A 20,770-nucleotide genomic window follows, 5' to 3' on the forward strand; every position below is an offset into this window, starting at 1 on the left:
GGGCTCCCAGGACAAGACAGCGATCGGATTTCGCGTGGCCGCCCAGCTCCCCCTGCTCCTCTCCCCTCCTGCCCGGGAAGCCCCGGAGCCAATCAGAGCGTCGCGGAGCTCCCGGTTGTAGAGTCCCGAGCCCGGGACCCGCCCCTCTTTGTTGCGGTGGCCAATGGACGCGTCCGGAACATCGGCGGCTGCCCGGGTGACTCGGTTATATGTCACAGAATAACATTCGAGAATGGGACATGGAATGAGGCGACGGCCGCAGCAGCCCCAGCAGCCCCAGCAGCCCCAAGCCCAGCAGCCGCAGCCGCCGCAGCAGCCCCCGCCGCCCCTGCCACCCCCGCCGCCCGGAGAAGCTCTGCGGCCATGAGGCCGGCCGGCTGGAGGTAGGGTCCCGGAGCTGCGGCGCGCCCGCCTCGCGCCCCGCCCGCAGTCAGTCCCCAGGGTGCCTGGCGCTGGAACTCGGGGAGAGGGGCGGGTGGAGCCACTTGCACCGGCGCCTGGGGGCTGCAGCCAACCCTCGCCCACCGGCTCCGGGAGGCCCTCCGGGCGGAAAAAGGGCTGCCTTTGCAAGCCGAGGCTGCTGCTGCGCCCTCGCGGCAGCCTGGGCGCTCACGTGCCGGCACGTTCTGGGCTCGGCTGGCGCTCCGCCACATCTGGCACCAAGGAATGCGTGGAGCCTTGCGGGGACCTCCTGCTCCTTCACGCAGCACGAGCTGTCTTTCTTCTCCCTACCCGTCCACTCCGCACCCTCCACGCTCCTTGGATTCCCCCTCCCGGTGTCTAGGGGTGTGTGAAGCTTTGGGACAAAATTCGAGTCGCTTTCCTCGGGAATTGCATGACTGCAAGCTCGTGTGCAATTGCTGGAGGGGGGGGGGTCTGTCGGCCCGCGGAGGTGGGGGGAGCGGGGAGTGACGCGGGGCCACTCCGAGGCCCCACCGCCGTTGGACACAGTGGCCCCCGCCTCGGTTCCTCTGGTGTCCACTTACCCGTGGTGTGTGCTGTGTCTCCACTGATTCAGGCTCGGCCGGTAAGCGGAGCTCCAGCCGCCGCTCCCGGTTCGCGCGTCCTGCGGCAGCCAGAGGCATGGAAAAGGCCGTCCCCGCGGGGCGCTGATCCCCGCGCCACGCCCGCGCGCACACGCCCCCCGCCGCCGCCGCCGCCGCCGCAGCGCGTCCCCCGCACCCCTGCCCCGCCCCGGCCCCACCATGACCGGCTCCGCGGCCGACACTCACCGCTGCCCCCACCCCAAAGGCGCCAAAGGCACCCGGTCCCGGAGCAGCCACGCGCGGCCCGTGAGCCTCGCCACCAGCGGGGGCTCGGAGGAGGAGGACAAAGACGGCGGGGTGCTGTTTCACGTTAACAAGAGCGGCTTCCCCATCGACAGCCACACCTGGGAGCGCATGTGGATGCACGTGGCCAAGGTGCACCCCAAGGGGGGAGAAATGGTGGGCGCCATCAGGAACGCCACCTTCTTGGCAAAGGTCAGAGGCTTCGATGGACGGGGTGGGGTGGGCAACGATGGGAACACTTCAGTCTGCGTAGCAAGTAGTGGCCATGTCCATTTTCTTGGTCCAGCTCTGAACCCCCTTATGCTCCCCATTCTTCCGGCCAGTCTTCACCCCCTTTGCTTGATAGAGATGTTTGTCTTGGAAGCCTTAGAAATGGGGGAGGGAGAGGTAGAGGGCTTCCTGTCCTGGGACTGTGTGGTCTGGTCATGCCAAGAGTTCTTTGAATCTCCAGCCAAACTCTGTTTGCTCACCCCCATGTACATCCTCCTCCAGCAAAAGCTGTAGCCACCAGGTAACACCAGCAAATGCACAGGCCCCCCTAGGGATCCCACCCTACTTTTCGTCTTTGGAGACTCTAAGTCCTCCCCTGTCTCTCCCTTGCAAATGATTTATCAGGCTGTGAATGAATTTTGCAATCAACCAGTCAGACTTCTCAGCGTGAATCATTTCTAGACTTTTTGCCAATTTTTTTTTCATGACAGTGACTTTCACCTCTGAAACTTGCAAAGCAGTGAACTGTCTCTTTTCCCAGCTTATCTGCGCTCGAAGAAGAAAAAGAAGAGTTTTGGCTATTGCTTGAAAGGGACTTTCCAGTGCACATGATGCATTAGTCTCACTGGATAGAGAAAGAGGTTCAGGAGTGAAACTCTTTCTACCTTGGAGAGAAGCCAGTGAGCAGACTGAGTTTGGTGGCTGAGGATATAGTTAGTAAGACAGAGGGAGAGAGATGTGTGGTGGTCACTCTATGAGACCTCACAATGCAAGCTGCACAGGAATGCTGCAGAGCCTGGGGGTTATGGCAAGGCAGATGGTTTCCGTTGTCCCCTGGGGACACTGATGTGGCTGAGAACATTCCTGGGCTGGTCTAGAAATGCCAGACCTGGGACCTGAAAGGCCATCTGGCTGAATCCCCAACCTGGAGCATTTGGTGACCTGAGCATCTGAGCCCTGCAGGCCAGAGAGCTGTGTGTGCCCTTGGGGGGAGTGACAGAGCCCGGACGCTTCCTGCTGCAGTCAGTCAGTGCTTTCTTACAGCAGGTCAAAGAGATCTTCATTATGCCCAACGAGGATCTTTCCTGCTTCAGTGTCAGCTGTAATTACCTTGCTGGGTTTTCCTTGAGCATGAGAACAACACTGGTCTTGGCCAGTAGTTCTGACTTCAGATTTTGTCCTTATTTGAGTGAGCCTTGCTTTACTTAAGGAGGACCTGGGAGCCCCCCCCTTTTTTTAGGATTTTATTTATTTATTTGAGAGAGAGAGAGCACAAGAAGGGGGAGCAGGAGAAGCAGACTCCCTGCTGAGCAGGGAGCCTGATGCGGGACTCGATCCCGGGACTCCAGGATCATGACCTGAGCCGAAGGCAGTCGCTTAACCAACTGAGCCACCCAGGTGCCCAAGGAGGACCTGGGAGCCCTTTAAGCATGGAAGAGAGGTGGCCACAGGGGCAGAGGCCTGTTCCTGCTGTCCCATGCTGCCATTCTAATTCAGCCTCCTGACCGCTGACCCTGCTTCTAACTGTGGCTTCATCTTCCTCCTGGCCTTGTGTGGGGGGACCCCTTTCCTCCATGGAAATCAGGGAATGTTTGTTTTGGTGGAGACTGGTCTCCCACCTCTCAGCAGAATCCCTTCTTCTTTCCAGAGACCTCGTGGGGATGGGGGGCTCATCACCTCACAGGGCAGCTGGCCCCAGGGCCTGGCCAGATTTGGGTTTTGGTGGTTGGGAAACTCTTTCCTTCGGTGGCACAGAAATTCTCCTTCTTCATCTTCAGCCCAACGTCCCCGCAGATTCTTGTGTTGCTCTTTGAATCATGGCAGCACATATCTACCTCCTTCGCTACTCATAGCTCCCTAGAATGTTACAACACGGTGCTCTTGGAGTAAGGATGGGACTTGGAGTAAAAATCAAGGGACTGAATTCTAGTCCGGGTTGTGCTACCTCTGGCTTTGTGGCCTCAGTCACTCACTTAAAAAAAAAAATCTCTGGCCTTAGTTTTCTCATCTGTAAAATAGGAGTAGCCCAGATTTCATATAAATTTCTTTCCAGCTCTTCAGTCCCTTGATGATATGACTTGTACGTCTCCAAGTCTCCAATGAGACAACAGAGTTGACTTAGAACAAGTCCTCAGAGCCGTGACCTTCCATCATTCTGCATCTTCCTTTAGTTCTTTGTCCTCATGCATCTCCCTTCACTGGGTCTTAGTGTCACAGTTCCCAGATCTAAGCACTCTCCTCACCCTCTTTCTAGGACACTTGCTAGTTTGTTACCAGTCAGCCCTCTAAAATAAGCACATATGAAACACAATATTCTCAGTGTTGTCTGAGCGGTTTAGAACACAGTTTACTCTTCCCTGAGACCCGTACCTGATGCTTCCACTATTGTGGCTGAATGCTGCGTTCTTTAAAAAAAAAAAAAAAAAAAAAAGTTCCCTTTTTTTATATAGCAGCCACACTGTCTTATCTTTTCACAGTAACCTGAAGTCATATGAGAACTCCTGCCAAGCCAGGAAAACCCCAAGCTAAACATGGACCTTGGCTTTTTGAACCTAAATAAAAAACTTAACATTTTTCTCTCTTACATTGCATCATGCTAGCTGGTTCTCTCCCCCACCCCAGCTCCATCTCGGCATCCCCTTCTCCCAAGTCCTGACATTCCCCAACCCCTGACCCCTACCTAGGTCCTGAGATGGGAAACAGCTTCAAAACAGCTCCTGGTTCCGGGGGCTGCTCCTCTCTGGTCCAAGGGCTGTTCTTGCACTCAACTTGGCAGACTTTTTCCTTTGGGTCTGTGTCCTTTTCTCCTTTAACCAGTGTCTTGCTGAGGACTTTGTACAGAAGAGGGGTGTTAGGTGGTGGTAGAGGGTTGGAGAGTTTCAGGGAGGCTAACCTTTTTTGGCAATTGAATATAGACCAAGAAGCAAAAGAGGACAGGGGAAGGTACCAAAGGTTTAAGAGGAGGACTGAATGATACTTCTTTGCAGGACATTCTGTGAGCAGCCATGGAAGTTCTGCCCACAGGTCCAGGTGCCCCTATCGGGGCGGGAGCAGGGGGTGGGGGGTTCGAGGGTCCGGGGCTCACCTCCTCTGCAAGCCTCCTTTTAAATGTGTGACTGCAGGCCTCGCCTCTGGTGGTTACTGGGTCCAAGCTAGCAGCTGACTAGGTGAAGGCCGGGGCTTTTCAGAGAAAGTACCAAAAAGCAGCAGTCGTTGGAGGATGATAGAGGAAGAGAAGGGAGAAGCAGAGAGAGTGGCTGGCCCAGAAAAACCAGCAGGGTGTGCTAGGAAACAGCTCCTCCGCTTCTCTACTGGCTGAGCTGGACTCTCCAAGGGGCAACCAGAATGGATTCAGCAGGAAACAGCAATAGTTTCTTAAAGACCCCGTGTTTCTGTGCCTCATTCTCATGTCATTTCTAAATTGGGAAAGAATTCACTTTTAGAGGACTCAGCTTTGACTGAGCGGAGAAGTGTGAGACTGTGGGGGGGGAGAGTTTGCAGTCAGAGCCCACTCCTGCCCCCTGCTAGTTCACGCAGGTGGCTCACTCCTGCCTGTGTCCTCGATTCAGAACCATGGTCTGTCCTTCCTGCTTGGCCCAAGGTTGAGACCCCCAGAGCTCCACACCAGGCCGCCTTCAGCAGGTTCCTGGCTGCCCCTGATGCAGAGGCCTGGGGTCCATCCTGGGCTCATGAGTGATATTCTCTGCTCCTTCTCCAAGTTGCCAGAGAAGATTCTTCTGCCTGGTGTGTCTGCACAGGCACCTGTACTTTCCAGAGCAGAGACGGCAAAAAGCTTTGCTTTCTCTTAGTTCTTTCTTGTTAAAGATTCCTGGTGCCGTGTGTTCTGGCTTGCCTCCTTGCTTCCTTTTCTGCCTTTCCCCTTCTCTTGCTTATGGGGATGCCAGTTACACACCTATGTCCATTCACATCATTTCTCCCTGCATTCTTTGGACAGGTAATTGTGTTTGCTGAGAATGGGATGAGAGAGAGCCTGACCACAGAAGCCTTCCCTGTGGCTGGTTGCATTATTCGTGAACAACTATCTTCCCATCTGGCCCACTCCTCCCTCCCGCCCCCCACCTCCAGGGTCCCGAACCCCAGACCACAGGCACAGTGCCTGTGTAGAGAGGCTGGTTTTGATCTCTTCCCTCTGGATTCCGCCTTCATCAGCTGGGCTGTGACTTGAGGGGCTGGTTGCAGGAGGCAGGAGGCAGGAACCTTGAGGGGAACGGCCATGGAAAATCTAGGCTGGGGTTTCAGATGAAACAGGGCAGGAAAATAACATGAGGAGGGACTCTTAGGACCCGTCAGGGAGAAAAAAAAAAAAAAAAGTGTGCCATGGGCATTTTATAAAAAGGTTGTACCAATTTATGTTCCCATCGTGCCTTATAAGAGCATCCCCATCAGCATTAGGTGTCCACATTTCAGAATATCTCTACTAATTGGAGGTGAAAATGGCATTTTGCAGTGGTTTTACTTTGCATTTCTTTTTTTTTTTTAAGATTTATTTATTTATTTATTTATTTGTCAGAAAGAAAGAGAGAGAGAGCGTGCACAAGCAGGGGGGACTGTAGGCAGAGGGAGAGGGAGAAGCAGACTCCCCACTGATCAGGGAACCTGATGCAGGGCTCTATCCCAGGACCCTGAGATCATGACCTGAGCTGAAGGCAGACGCTTAACCGACTGAGCCACCCAGGTGCCCCTTTACTTTGCATTTCTTAAATTATTAGTGAGCTTGAAATTTTTTTTCAAATATTTATTCACTTCTTTTGTGAATTGCCTTTTCATGACTGTTTTAAAAATTATGGTAAAATATACATAACATATAATTTACCATTTTAACCACCTGTAAGTGTACAGTTCTGTGCATTAAGTAATTCACACTGTTGTGTTCCATCTCCAGAAGTCTTCCTTCTTCCCTAGCTGAAACTTTGTACCCATTAAATGCTAACCCCTCTTCCTCCCTCCCCTCAGTCCCTGGCAACCACCCTTCTGCTTTCTGTCTGTATGAATTTGATTACTGTGGGTGCCTCATAAAGTTGGCCCCCTTTCTCCACTGTTTCACCTTCTATGCTTTCTGTCACCCATGGTTACCTGCCGTCTGGAAGCAGATGATCCTCTTTCTGACCTGTGGTCAGAAAGTCAGTAGTAGCCTAACGCCAGGTCACGATGCCCACGCCATTCCCCTCATTTCATCTCATTGTGTAAGCATTTTATCACCTCCTATTTCAAGAAGGGTGAGTACACTACAATAAGAGACTTTGAGAAAGATCGTATTCACGTAATTTTTATTACAGTACATTGTTATACTTGTTCTATTTTATTGATTATTTTAATCTCCTGACTGTGCTTAATTTATAAATGAAACGTTATCAAAGGTATATGTATGTATGGGGAAAAAAACATAGTATAGATAGAGTTTGGCACTATCTGCCAATTTAAGCATCTGTTGGGGGGGGGGCGTCTCAGAACATATGCCCCGTGGATAAAGGGGGACGACTGTATAAGAGGTATCATATAATATTTGTCCTTTTATGTTTTGCTTATTTCACTTAGCATGTCCTCAAGGTTCACCCATGTTGTAGCTTGTGTCAAAATGTCATTTTTATTTTATTTTTTTTAAAGATTTTATTTATTTATTCGAGAGAGAGAGAATGAGAGATAGAGAGCATGAGAGGGGGGAGGGTCAGAGGGAGAAGCAGACTCCCTGCTGAGCAGGGAGCCCGATGTGGGACTCGATCCCGGGACTCCAGGATCATGACCTGAGCCGAAGGCAGTCGCTTAACCAACTGAGCCACCCAGGCGCCCAAAATGTCATTTTTAAAGGCCGAATAATATTCCATTGTATGTATATACCACATTTTAAAAAATAAGATGTGCCCAATGTGGGGCTCAAACTCATGACCCCTGAGATCAAGAGTCACACACTCTACTGACTGAGCCAGCCAGGTGCCCTTGTACCACATTTTAAAATTTATCCATTCACCTGTCAATGGACGTTTGGGTTGCTTCTACCTTTTGGGCCATTTTTTTTTTTTTCATTAAAGCCCAGAGAGTTTTCTTTTCTTTTTTCTTTTTTTTATTTTAAATAATCTCTACACTCCATGTGAGGCTCGAACTCATGACCCTGGGACCAAGAGTCACATGCTGTACTGACTGAGCCAACCAGGTACCCCTGAAGAGTTTTCTTATAACTTTGTATGAACTGTTCATGAATTAAGGATATTAGCTCATGGTCAAGATGTGTCCCCAGGGGGAAGCGGACATGTTCTCCTCTTCCACTGGGGTGAGAAGCATCTTTGTGATGTTCCACATTGAGTGTGCAGAGACTCAGGCCCTGCTGATTCTGTCTTCCAGTTCCAGAAAAGTGAAGACCATTCAGGCTTCCCCAGTCTAGATCCCAAAAACACATTGTTGATGAATAATAACATAGCCAACCCTTCCAGAGTGCTGAGTGCCAATCCCAAGTTGCCTGCTTTGTACATTAGGTCCTACGATCCTTACAACCAGCCAAGAAGGTTTGAAGTGGGTGAAACTCTCCTGTTTTATCAGGAAAGAAACAGAGGCTTAAAGAGTTCATGGAGCTGGACAGGGTCCACAGCGAGTAGGTGACAGAGCAGGGACTCGGATCTTGTGTCAGTCTCATGCTTCCCGGCCAAGGAGCCCATGTGGTTTATATGGTGCACCGTCGTGTGGGGGTGTGGGAAGCCTGAGGTGCTGGTTGGGAGCCGGCCCCCAGCCCAAGCCCCAGCCAGCTATCCCAGACAGCAGGGTGAGTTGTAGCCTGATGACATCAGCCCCTCAGCTGTCTCAGCTCCTCTCCCCACTGCAGCCCTGATCCCCAGCTGGGGCCTGGGGAATGTGGCCACAGCTCCTGCACTCTCTCAGCCGGGCCTGAGGTAACCAGGCGGCTGTTTTTAAAAGCCCTTGGGCGCCATCGGGCTGCTATTCTGAGGACCAGCTGCTGCCTGACCCCCACCCCACCATCTGGGTCTTGTGGGCTCTGTTGGGCTTGGTGGCTGGCCCCCGTAGCCACCTCTGAACCAAGTCCGTGTGGCTATGGCAGGGCTCTGGCCAAGGGACACCCCTCTGAGGATCCCTTAGGTGGCCGGTGATTCTTTGAGGCATTTCCCCATGCTTTTACCATCTTTTGTATTAAATAGACACAAACAGCACTTTTCTGTGTAGAAATACGCGTGTGCCTTAATGCTGTCTAATTTCCCTCCTTCCTTCCTCCATCTCTGTGTTCCCTTGCCTCTGGCCTAGAGCTTGGAATGTAGCAGGTGCTAAAGAAATGTTTGCCTACATCTCCCCTTCTCTCCTCACTTCTCTGTGCAATCTCTGGCATTCTTCCACAGAATTCCAGGTATGGGTAGATCAGTGGATGTTACTGCAAAAAGCAAGGACAAGATGGACACTTCTAGTGTTTGTAAGGGCAGAAATACAAGGATACCTTTCATAATACATACATTTCATCGGTGTGTGTGTACGTGCACCTGCGTGTGTGGGAGGGTCACGTGAGGGAATGGTCACGTTGGAACGTTTTGCCCCCCAAAATTCCTCTCCAAGACAGAACTGTGATTTGAGTGGATATGTTGTAAACAACATGTAGTTTGTAGAACAGCTGTGCATGCATGTACACACACCCCCTCACGTTCACACAAACACACACGCACACACACACTCAGCACCTTGGCTGTGAAGCAGGACGTGTGACTAGTCTCCTTTCTGCTGGAGGGGCAGTTGCTGTGAAGTAGGAAGTTGCAAAGCCAAGAGAAAAGAGAAGCACTGAGAGGAAACGAATGTCAAGTAGCATTTTAAGTAACCGAAGCTAAAGGTGTAGAAGGTGTGGAAGGCGTGGAAGTATGGAAGGGGCCCCGCCACAGGCCCAGGGGCAGCGCGCCCTCCAGCCTCAGTGCGGGGCCTGAGCCTGGAGAGCAGGGAGAGGGCCAGGGCATGTCCTTCGGCAGTGTCTGTCTCTGGCACTCAGCCAGGCTGCGCAGCACTGTCCCCAGGTCTCTCCACCGGCGGCTTCACCTTCTGTCAGCTGAGCACTAAATCCCCAGGGCCTCCCTTTCCCTGTGTTCTCAAGGCTTGAGGATGAACTAATCCGTCCTGAGGCCCCTTCTGCTCCTCCCTAAGTGGCTTAAGCCTGGAGGAGCCTCCCCTTTCCACAGGCTCACAGGGGCCGAGTGTCTCTGTCACCAACAGCCCTGCCCCGCCGGAGGCCAAGCTTATGAGACTGAGAAGCATATAGGGGGAAGAAAGCACACACCGTCCCTTTCTACCCAGGAAGAGAAGGGCTGGATTAGAAGCCCTTGCTCGTTCTTGCTCTTGGCCTCATGGGCAGGGATGCTCAGAGCTGCCCGGTGTCTCAGAGCTGGTGTCTTAGCTCTAAATTCCTGAGAAGAGGCACTTACCTCCCGCTTTCCAGTCCTCGTCTGATGTTGCTCCTTTCTTTTCCCAGCAGTGGTTAGAACATGCACTCAGTTGTAGACACTCGGTGGGTGTTGACCAAGGGGCAGGCAAGGAAAAGAAGAGGTGCCTGGGCAGCTGGGGGTGTTCATGAGTCAGAGGGGCTGCCCTTACCTGGGAAGAGTCATGGCAAGAGGGGAATCTTTGCTAATCCACTTGGGCCAAACTCAGGGAAGGGCCGCGACGGGCGTGGTGTTGAGGAGAGATGGCACGTGCGGCGCCATGTTGCATTTCTTCAGGGCACCATTCGTCTTGTATTCAGTAGTGTCCTGGAGTATAATGGGTCATACCAGCCATGCAGCAAAAGGTGTAGTCATGCAGTAAAAATGTGAGGGTTAATGGGGCACCCCTGTGAATATCCTGGGCCAGGCTGAGTGGGGGATGCTATAGGACATGGTCCTTGGCTTCAAGGAGACGACGCTGAGGCTCCCATGGGGAGGCAGGCTGCTTTCACATTCACAACCCACAGAGGGCCATAGCGAGCCATGGTGCCCCAGGGCAGAGTGTATGGAGGGAACACAGACAAGCAGGACTTTGGCAAGGGACCACGTGGTCCGGGGAGACCTTGTGCAGGTGGCCGTCTGCTGTCAGGAGCAGCTCTCATGTGCTTTCAGCCCCTTGGCTGCCCTTAGACATTGGGCCCCGGAGCATCTCCTTGATAAAGAGTTCTCTCTCTACTTCTTTGCAGCCTTCGGTACCCCAGGTTCCGAACTACAGGCTGTCGATGACGATCCCAGACTGGCTCCAGGCAATCCAGAACTACATGAAGACACTACAGTATCCTTCCAACCAGGGTCTGGGCAGACCCCGCGGGGACGGGTGTGGTGATCTCGAGCCTGGTGGCAGGTCTATCCCCAGCTGGTCACCAACTCTAAGGTTGGTGAGGCCGGGCATAGAGGGATGCCCCAGTGTGAGTCTGGAAGGCACGATAATAGGGGATGTACTTGCAATGATCAGACGCTTCCCCTGTTAGGCAGGTGCGGGCCGGGAGGGCAAGGCGCAGTGAGGCAGCAGTGGCCACCTGGAGCCCCTCTTCCTTCCTCCCTCTCTCCTCTCCCCTCCCCAGTCATCTTTGTTTCCTTCCTCTGTTCCTCTACTGTCTGTCTTTCTCCCTCTTCCCTCCTGGGCTTCTTTCTGCTCTTTTTCTTTCCTTTCTCACTTTTTGCCTTCATCCTGACCACTTACAATCTCTAGGAGGCCCACCTGGCCAGACCAGCCGGACTCTGGTCCTTCGCTCTGCCAGAGTCCGTGGCTTGTTTGTAGCCAGGATTAGATCTGTTCTGTGGGCCCGCACCAGCAGCACTGTAAGAACAAAGGAGCAGAGGAGGCTGGTTCATTGGCCACTGCTGGTATTTTTTTTTTTTCAGGGATAGGAATCAGATGGGAGCTGGGCTGTCAGAGGTGTCTGTGGGAGGGACAGACCGTTTGCCCGCGCCTGTGAACATCTCAGAGCTAAGCCAGCATCAGACGCCCTACCGAGGCAGCTGTTGGCCCCCTAGCCCCCAGCACATTGTCCAAGAGGTCAATTTTCTGCTGACCTCTGTCCTTTGTCCCGAAAGACATAGAACTCAGCAGAAAGGATTTCATGGGGCACTGCACACATGTTCCCACGCGCCCCAGAAGAGGCCCTTCCTCTCTGTGCCATATGCAAGCATCTTTCTTGTGGATTTGTGTGTCTTCTCTGAAGGGGGGCATACCAGAGGAGAGTAACACCAGTTGCTACTGATTTGGGTAGGCAGATTACTTCATTAGCCTCGCAGTTCCCACTTCACAGGTGATGAACTCCCCTGCGTGGCATCTTCCCGGTGGAATCCTGAAAGAAATAGTAGAGGGGGAGATGGCACCAGCCCCCGGGGGTGAAGCGAACAGCCCTAACCCTGAGCAGGCTATCTGCTGTTGGTGCTGATTCCCAAACTGGGACCCCCAGGGAGCATAGCATAAACTTCTGCCAGGATAGCCTTAGACCCCAAGAGCCCAAGGGTGTGACTGACTCCTCACAGAACATTCTAGAAGGTGACAGAAATTAGAACTGCTCCCCACTTCCATCTAGCACATGATCTTCACAAAGGATCATGCAGCCAGAGATGAAAGGGAATGAACCTGGCTGGGGATGCCCTGATAGGGGCAAATATGCATCATTTGCTCATTCTTCCATAAACCCTACAACATGTTCTCAGCCAAATTTTCGCAGTTTGCCTGAAGGATCTGCTTTTTCATTTTCTTCTCTGACCCATAACGATGGTCACTGACCTAGATCAACTGACTGCAAAGAGGGCTGGAAAAGGGAAAGCGCCGCAGGCTGCTGGGATCATGCCCCCGGTCACCTGGCCGTTGGAGCCAATGCGCAGAGAAGGCAGAGCGTGACCTCTGTTTTCTCTTCTGCCCAGACTTTCATAGGCACACGTTGGAGACATTGCAGTTTCAGTTCCAGACCACTGCAAGAGAGCAAATATGGCAATAAAGCCAGTCCAGTGAATTCTTTGGTTTCCCAATACACATAAAAGTTATGCTGACACTAACCGATAACATACCTGGAATAACACATCGAAAGCGCTCAATGACATATTTAAAACAGCAACCTACATACCTTAATTTAAAAGCCTTTATTGTCAAGAAGTGCTAACCATCCTCTGAGCTTTCATAAGTCGTAATCGCTGATCACAGATCACCATATCACATTATAATAATAATGAAAATGTTTGAAATGTGAGCATTACCAAAATCTGACACAGACACTGAGTAAGCACATGCTGTTGGCAAAATGGTGTGGACAGACTTCTGGATGCTGGGTTGCCACAAATCTTCGTGTTTTTTTTTTTTAAGATTATATTTATTTATTTGACAGAGAGAGACACAATGAGAGAGGGAACACAAGCAGGGGGAGTGGGAGAGGGAGAAGCAGGCTTCCCGCTGAGCAGGGAGCCCGACGCGGGGCTCGATCCCAGGACCCTGGGATCATGACCTGAGCCAAAGGCAGACGCTTAACAACTAAGCTATCCAGGTGCCCCCAAATCGTTGGTTCGTAAAAAACAAAACAAGAAACCATAGTATCTGCAAAGGGCAGTAAAGTGGAGGGCAGTAAAAGGAGGTATGCCTGTATTTAGGTCTTTGGAACTTCCTACGGCTTTGTCCTGGACACAGTAACACATGCTTGGCTACCAGGCTAGTCCTCACTATAGACGTGCTCCTTTGGGGACATGAAAAGATAAATCCTGCCTTCCCTTCGGACAGCTTCAGAGTGTCAGCCATCAGGAGTGCTGATCTTGCATGGGCTTCCGGAAAGACAGGTGCCCCCTGAGCTCTGCCACGTGGGGAGAGGCCTTCTGAGGGTCAGCTCGGGCTCAGGAAGTATCTCACTCTGAAGGCAATGTTTACAAGAGGCTTTCCCCCCAGCTCACTTTCTGGGGCTCATAACAGTAAGGAACTGAGAATGGAAGGCCAGGCAATTTTTTGTTACTTTATCATGGGTTGGTCTCACTTTACACACTAGGTGTATAGACTGGATCTGTGAACAGGGAGAAAAGCATACAGGTGGCATTTTTGTCCACTGAATTCTACTTTAAATTTACTAGGAATCTCGGGGCGCCTGGGTGGCTCAGTCGTTAAGCGTGTGCCTTCGGCTCAGGTCGTGATCCCAGGGTCCTGGGATCGAGCCCCGCATCAGGCTGCTCCACGGGAAGCCTGCTTCTCCCTCTCCCACTCCCCCTGCTTGTGTTCCCTCTCTCGGTGCATCTCTCTCTCTCAAATAAATAAATAAAATAAAATAAAAATAAATTTACTAGGAATCTCACTGTTTGAATGAGATCTTTGGTCAAGTAAAAAAATCTCTTCACAGTGAGGATACATAGCCCTTCGTTTTTCTCTTTTCCCTCTAAGGTTTTTTATATTGCATTTTTCAAAAGCTGGGCAAGAGCCTATATACTGTGATGGACTCTTCTTATGGCTCATGCTGATAATTTTCAGCTTGGTGAGCTTGTTAAAATCATCTTCTGGCTCTCACCCTGGAACCTCCAACACAACAGTCCAAGGCAGTGTGACTCTGAATGACATCGAGGGTTAGGACCATGGCCTGAAATCCGAATCTCCAGGGGGCGGAGCCCAGAGTCTCCTTATAATGAGCCTCCCACCCCACACCCTCCAGTAGTTGTTACGCATGTGTCGGCAGGGGTAGCGGGGCGGGGGGGGGGGGGGGGGGGAGGGGGGGTCCTAACCCTCCTTGGGAGGGTGTGCAGCGCCCCCTTCTGCCACTGCCTATACCACTCTAGGGTCACACATCTACTCTCCTACCCCCTGCCAGGGTTACAAGTTCTCGATTCATGAGCACCTTCCCAACATGTGCTTTTTTCTATAGGATTTTGTTTGAGGCAGGAAAGAGAAATGTGTAAAGCAACTTTTCTTTAGGCTCTGAAAAAAATCAAGATCTAGTCTCCGAGAGCATCACATCAGGGAATCTTTGATCTCCTTCAGAATGACCTGGTGCTGGCTTGCCAGTCCCCGACACTTTCTGGGCAACCAGCTAAATCCCAAGTTGTGGGTAATAGTGTCATCTTCTCAGACTTAGTAACCATGGTCTAGTACCGGTCCAGTGAAATGAAGGTGATGTCTCCACAGTAAACTTTGCTGCAGAGACTGCACTATTGAGAAACCCTACTGCTATCCTTCCACCCTTCTATCCATCATCCTTCCCTTCCATCCGTCCATCTGCCCATCTGGCCACCCACCTGCCTACCCACCCGTCCCTCCATCCGCCCTTCCATTTCATCTACCTTTCCATTCCATCCACTCCTTCCGTCCATTTATCCATCCATCCACCCACCTCTACTGTCTATCCATCCATCCACCCTTCCAAGCCATCACCCTTCCATTCTATTCATTCCTTCCATCCATCATCCATCCATACATCTATACATCCATCCACCCACTTTTTCATTCCATCAATTCCTTCCGTCCGTCCGTCTATCCATCCATCCATCCACCTACCTTTGCATTCCATCCGTTCCATTCATCCTTCCTTCCTTTCATTCAGCCAGCCACCCTTCCACCAATCCACCCATTTATCCATCCATCTGTCCACCTGTCTATTCATTTATTCCTCTTTCATTTAATAATGTTTGCTAACTGGAGTATGTTGGATTTGTGCCAGGCTTTGTGGGTGATATAAAGGTAATGAATAAATGGTCCTAACTCCCAAGGAGTTTGTAGCCTAATAAGTGAATTAAGACATGTTTTCAACTAAACAGAATACAGAGCAGATTGAAAGTAGCTATTATAAAGGTCCAAGGTGTTTTGAAGCTTAAGTTAGAAATTAGATTTTCAGGGCACACAGTGAGGAGTAAGAGGCTCTTGGCTACCTTCTGGCTACTGGGCACTTTCCAGAAAGTCCCTCACTCTTCATTCCTCCTCCCTTTAAGAAATTAATGCATAGCTTCCTCTGCTGGATCACTGGGACCTTTGGAGTTTTCTGTCACTTTCCCTTTACATACTTCACACAGATACAATCATACAGGGACCCAGTTCTTTGAAATTAGGAAAATGAGACCGCTGAGTGGGTAAGTGGTGCATGATCTGTGGGCCAGGGGACCTCTCTCCTACTCGAAAGCTGTCAACTCCCTCTCCCACCCTTTATCCCTGTATCCCCTGCTCCAACGTCCTGGTCTGTAAGGGGTGGGGGTGGGGGTGCCCCAGGGCCAGTTTGGCGGTGGGGCTAGGGGCTGGGCCACTCTGATAGCTAAGCTCTGTGGGGAAGACTAACTCTTACAGGGGTGCAGGAGGCCTGTGAAGTTGGTTTCTGTTTTTGTTTTTGTTTTTTGAGTAGGCTCCATGCCCAGTGTCACACCGTTTCAGGCTTCTTTTTGGCAATGCAATTTCAGAGTGTATCTTTTTTTTTTTTTTTAAAGCAGGCTCCATGCCCAGCGCGGAGCCCGATGCAGGGCCTTGAACTCACGACCCTGACATCAAGAGTCAGACACTTAACCGACTGAGCCACCCAGGTGGCCCTGAAGTTTGTTTTATGTGGTCTCCTTTACTTGCTCTTTGTAATGCCCCTTGTCCTAGGGCAACGAGAGAATGCCATGGCATATAGGCACTAACCTCCCGGAACTAACGCTTGGAGAGAGGAGTGGAGAATTTAGGAATTTAGTTCTGCCGGGTCCAGATGTGCTTTGGCTCCATCCTGCACAGCGAGCTCTCCCCTTTCACTCTATAAACCTGCATGGCACCTGGTGTGGAGACAGGCACGCTGATGGATTGACCGACAGACAGACTGCATAATTAAATAAGTCCTGAGATACTTTGCTGTGCTCTACCCTACAGGTTAATGGAAACAGCGAAAGAAATGACTCGGGAGTCCTTGCCCATCAAATGCCTTGAAGCTGTCATCCTGGGCATGTATCCTTGAAGTTACGTTTGCTCAAGTTTACTCCATAGTTGGTGGCCTCACTGTGGGGCCCAGTGTGCCTTTGTTGTCCTAGACTCACAGAGATGATGCCCGTGGTCTCCTTGGGGAAAGTGTCAAGCTCCCCCTGATGCTTCTCTTTAACTTTCACCTTCTAGAGTTGAACCAGATCAGAGTTTGGCTCCCTGGTCATTGTCAATGTAAGCTCTGGGCTGCGGCCTGCACTAGGCCCAGATCTCAGGCCAGATCTACTAGTCACGAGGAGACTTCCAACTTAGAGGGACTGCAGAGAGAACATGTATCATTATTTTTTGCATTTATCTGGCATTGCAACAGGATAGACAGTCAAGGGGAAATGGGATTATCCAAACGCATGTCTGGGGAAAATTCTAAGAGTGGGTTGTGGAGGAGACCAAGCAATGGCGTAGAGTCTTAACTCCACAGAATGTGGAGCTGAAACAAGGGTCTGGGCTCTCCCATACTTTCTGTTCCATTTTCCGCCAGACTTCTGGCTGTGGGGAATATGGTCCAGAAATGTGATGGCAAGAGAATATGATCTGGTAGAAGAGCAAAGAAACTTGCGGTCCTTTGGGGTGGATGGCTGGAAGGGACGGTGACCAAGGAGATGCAGCAAGACATGAACTTGGTAGGTGGTCCCAGGAAAGACCAGGTGGGTTGTTGAGTGCTGTGCTGAGAATTGTGACCTTCCTCCAGAAGGCAAGGGCAGCCTCCGTGAAAGATCAGCAGCAGAGGCACAACACGATCGGGCATGTGTGTTAGAGAGGTGGTTCTTCGGGCAGATGGAAGGGCAGACGGGAGAAGGAGCTGGATCTGCAAAGCCCATTAGGAGCTGCTCCCTGAGGGAAATGGTGGTGCTTGAACCATGGTCCTGGCCAGGGGAATGGAGGTGAGGGGACATCAAGGAGATAGAATTTCCAGGACTTCGAAGCCAACTGAGTGCAGGAGTTGATGAGGAAGAAGTCAACCAATACAGTGGTGAAGGCAACTGAGAGGTGAGATACTTGGGCCCAGTAGCCGGGAAGGTGGAGGAAGGAGCGGGGGCTCATCAACACCACCCATGGGCTGATTAGCTCTAAGAGTTAGAGGAGACCAAGGCAATGAGCCCCCATTTCCGGCTTGGAAAACTGAGATTGGATAAGTACGCTGCAGCCCAAGGGAAGGGCTTGTGGGGAGAGTCAGGTTTATGGGGAGGGGAGTACAGAGTTGAATATGTTCAATTTGAGACGTGGGGTGGGGTAGGATGTCAGGGTTGGGTATTTAGAGCATGATGCTCAGGAGGGGGCTCTGCACGGGAAATAGAAATTGGGGAGCTGCGAGTGTTTAGGGAGTGGAGGCTGCTGTGGAAGGAGTGAGAAGAGAAGTTCAGGGAAGACAGCGCACCCTTTTTGGGTTTAGTTGGACATGGTGAGCCCGTGACAGAGAAGAAGGGAAGTTAAAGAGCTAGAAGGAAACCCAGGAGAGAAAGGCTAGCGTGACGTCAGCGGAAGGGCCGGTGGCTCAGAATCAGCTTGGGGGCAGCAGGACAGATGCAGCCTGTGGGCTTGGTCTCCTGGACACGTTCACGGGAAGGGGAGTTCGTGGCCCTCTGCAGTCTGCAGGGCCCCGGCCGGCCTCGTCTGAAAGAGACTGTCCACAGGTGCCCAGGCTGACATTTGGAAAATGGGAGCTTGAGCCCTATTGTGGCCCTTCCCCCTCAGTTCCGTCCTACCTCCTCCCTGCTCCTCACAAAGGAGATGAGATGTGTGCCCGGGGAGCCCCGCCGGAGGGCAGAACGGGGTGGAGGCCACAGATGGCTCCGGGGGCCCTTCTGTGCCAGGGGTCCGCCACAGCTGTTGGGGCAGAGCCTCCTGCGAGGTTAATGGGGGTGCGCAGCTGTTGGGGATTTGCTGGGGGGGATCAGTGAGGGAAAGCACGGGCACAGGCCCTTCCCTGGGTGGACCAGCTACCTTCAGACTCTGCAGACGGAGGTCTGAGTGCACCTGGGCGGAGGCCATCTCGCTTTACACAGTAGCCACGGCCCTGCGCTATTGTATAAACCCAAGCACTACTTTAGGTTTACTGGGATTAATCAGTTCTTTTGGGATTGTGAGGAATATACTTGTGACTGGCCTCTGGGCCTGTCCAAATCAGAGGACAGTGTGCTCTCGGTTTTCCTTTGTTCTTACCAGTGTGACGTTTCAGAGAAGTGCCGAGAAGGTGGGGAAGGGTGGAGGAATGGGGCTCACACTGCTGAACTCAGGGAGATCTGACTCTTGGATACAGACAAGAAACACAGACCTGAATTACAAAAGTTACAGTATCTTTTGTCTTTTCTCTTTGGTCTTTGTCAGCATCCCTATGGCCTGCTTTTCTCTCGAGCACAGTGAAGGACATGACTTGGGTCATCTGTCTGTGTCGCCCACAGGCCCCTCTGCGGGTCCTGGGAAACAAATGGCACCTCAACAACTTTGAAACAGGTCAACTCAGCTGCTGGAAGCAACTTTGGAAGCCCAAGTCCCCCATCTTGTCCTTCCTTGTCTTCTCTCATTTGACGTTAGTCCAGAGTTCAGGATTCATTCAGGAAGAGCCCCTTCGTTTACTCTTGCTTCAGCTCATGCGTGCATGCGCACACTTGCACAGCCCTGCCGGAGACAGAGACCTTTTGTTCATCTTCCAAATCCTGGCAGCAATTTAGGGGGCCTCGCTGACCATGAAGGGGCTTAATCACTGTACTAAAGTGCTATGGCTGATTCAGGTGACAGATTTGTAATTAGAGGTGGGTTAAATGCTGGGCGGATCTTCCAGGAGCTTGAGCAAGGCTTCTCCCTCATCCCTAGAAAAGCTCAGGCCACTTCCCCGCCCTCAGCCACACTTCCTTGTCCCTGCCTGCTCTGTGCCCACTTGCTCCAGGTCCCACGGCTTTCCTGATGGCCATAAAGACGGAACAAATCCTAGCGATGGCGACTTGTGACATCCCCTCCTCCCTCCCTCTTCTCCACGTGGCTGACTCTACTTGTCCCACAAGACTAATTTCGGTGTGGTCACCGCGTGGCCTCTTTGCTCTCCCTGGGGGTGCGGGGCTTGCCTCTCTCACAGCACACATCACGCTGGGGTGGTTCTTTTCGGTTTGACCGAGACACCATGGACGTAGAGCGCTGTGTAAGTTTAAGGTGAACAGCATAGTGGCTTGACGTACATGTATTGTGAATGTGTTTTTTTTTTAATTGCAGTAAAATAGACCATAAATTTACCATTTTAACCATGTCTAAGGCGCAGTTGAGGGACATTGAGAACATTCACGTGGTCGCGCAAGCACGGGCACCAGCGGTCTCTAGAACTTCCTCTTCCCCACCTGAAATGCCATGCCCATCGAGTGCTAATTCCCCATTTTCCTCCCTTCCCCCTGACCCCCGGCAACCATCATTCTATTTTCATCTCTCTGAATTTGACTACTCCAGATACCTCAGAAAGTGAAATCATACGGTATTTGCCCTTTTGTGACTGGCTTATTTCACCTCAAGGTTCCTCTGTGTTGTAGCACGAGTCATAATTTCCTAACTTTTTTTTTTAAAGAGTTTTGTTTTTTTGTTTTTGTTTTTTTTAAAGATTTTATTTATTTATTCATGAGAGACAGAGAGAGAGAGAGAGGCAGAGGGAGAAGCAGGCTCCCAAGGAGCAGGGAGCCCGATGTGGGACTCGATCCCAGGACCCTGGGATCATGACCTGAGCCGAAGGCAGATGCTTAACCATCTGAGCCACCCAGGCACCCAATTTCCTAACTTTTTGAGACAGAATAACACTCCATTGTATGTCGTACGCCACATTCGGTTTATCCGGTCACTCATCCGGGGGCACCTGGGGCACGTCCCCCTTCTGGCTGTTGTGAACATGGTATGTGCAAGTAAGTACCTGTTCGAGTCCTTGCTTGTAATTCTTGTGGGCACACACCCAGAAGTGGAGTTGCTGGATCATATGGCAACTCTTTATGTTTCTTTTCTTTTTTTTTCTTGAGGAGCTGCCATACTGTTCGTGTTCTGTCCATTTTGAGTCTGTCTCCCCGACAGGCTTCCAGAGAAGGGAGGCATTCTTCATCTTTGGCTCCACAGCGTTGCAGGCTGCCTGGCGCACGACGTACGCACCCAGTAAGGGCTTGCTCTCCTGTCTGAAACAACTGAGGAATGCCCTTATTCCCACCCCAGAGAACTTACCCCAGAAAACAAGCAGGAATGGACGTCAGGGGGCTCCGAAGGTTGTGATTTCACTCCCTTACAGCCAGTTAATCTCACAGGAGGAAGTGAAGAGAAAACAGGTAACTTTTTAGAGCGAGGAGCCATCTGTGCTTAAGTTGAGGGAAGAGGACAGGGCTGACCTCAGGGCTTCGGGCTGGCTTCTGTTAGCTTCT

The 20,770-nt window shown here is 51.6% G+C and overlaps 1 protein-coding gene across 2 annotated transcripts in view; it reads left to right on the forward strand.

Moving 5' to 3' along the window:
• Positions 1–1,205: 1,205 nt before the first annotated feature.
• The window catches only part of VASH2 (vasohibin 2), a 37,391-nt gene continuing 17,826 nt past the window's right edge, over positions 1,206–20,770 (forward strand). The window contains exons 1-4 of one of the 2 annotated variants that reach the window (XM_028125837.2): positions 1,206–1,481; positions 10,663–10,751; positions 15,467–15,523; positions 16,287–16,361. In XM_028125837.2, coding sequence (XP_027981638.1) covers positions 1,206–1,481; positions 10,663–10,751; positions 15,467–15,523; positions 16,287–16,361 — 497 coding nt within the window. The remainder of the gene's footprint in view (positions 1,482–10,662; positions 10,752–15,466; positions 15,524–16,286; positions 16,362–20,770) is intronic. The other variant, XM_028125838.2, reaches the window with a different exon arrangement.

The sequence above is a fragment of the Eumetopias jubatus genome, unplaced genomic scaffold, assembly GCF_037043125.1.
Source record: "Eumetopias jubatus isolate StellerSeaLion01/CBP00866 unplaced genomic scaffold, mEumJub1_p1.0 scaffold_12, whole genome shotgun sequence".
Lineage (NCBI taxonomy): Eukaryota > Metazoa > Chordata > Mammalia > Carnivora > Otariidae > Eumetopias > Eumetopias jubatus.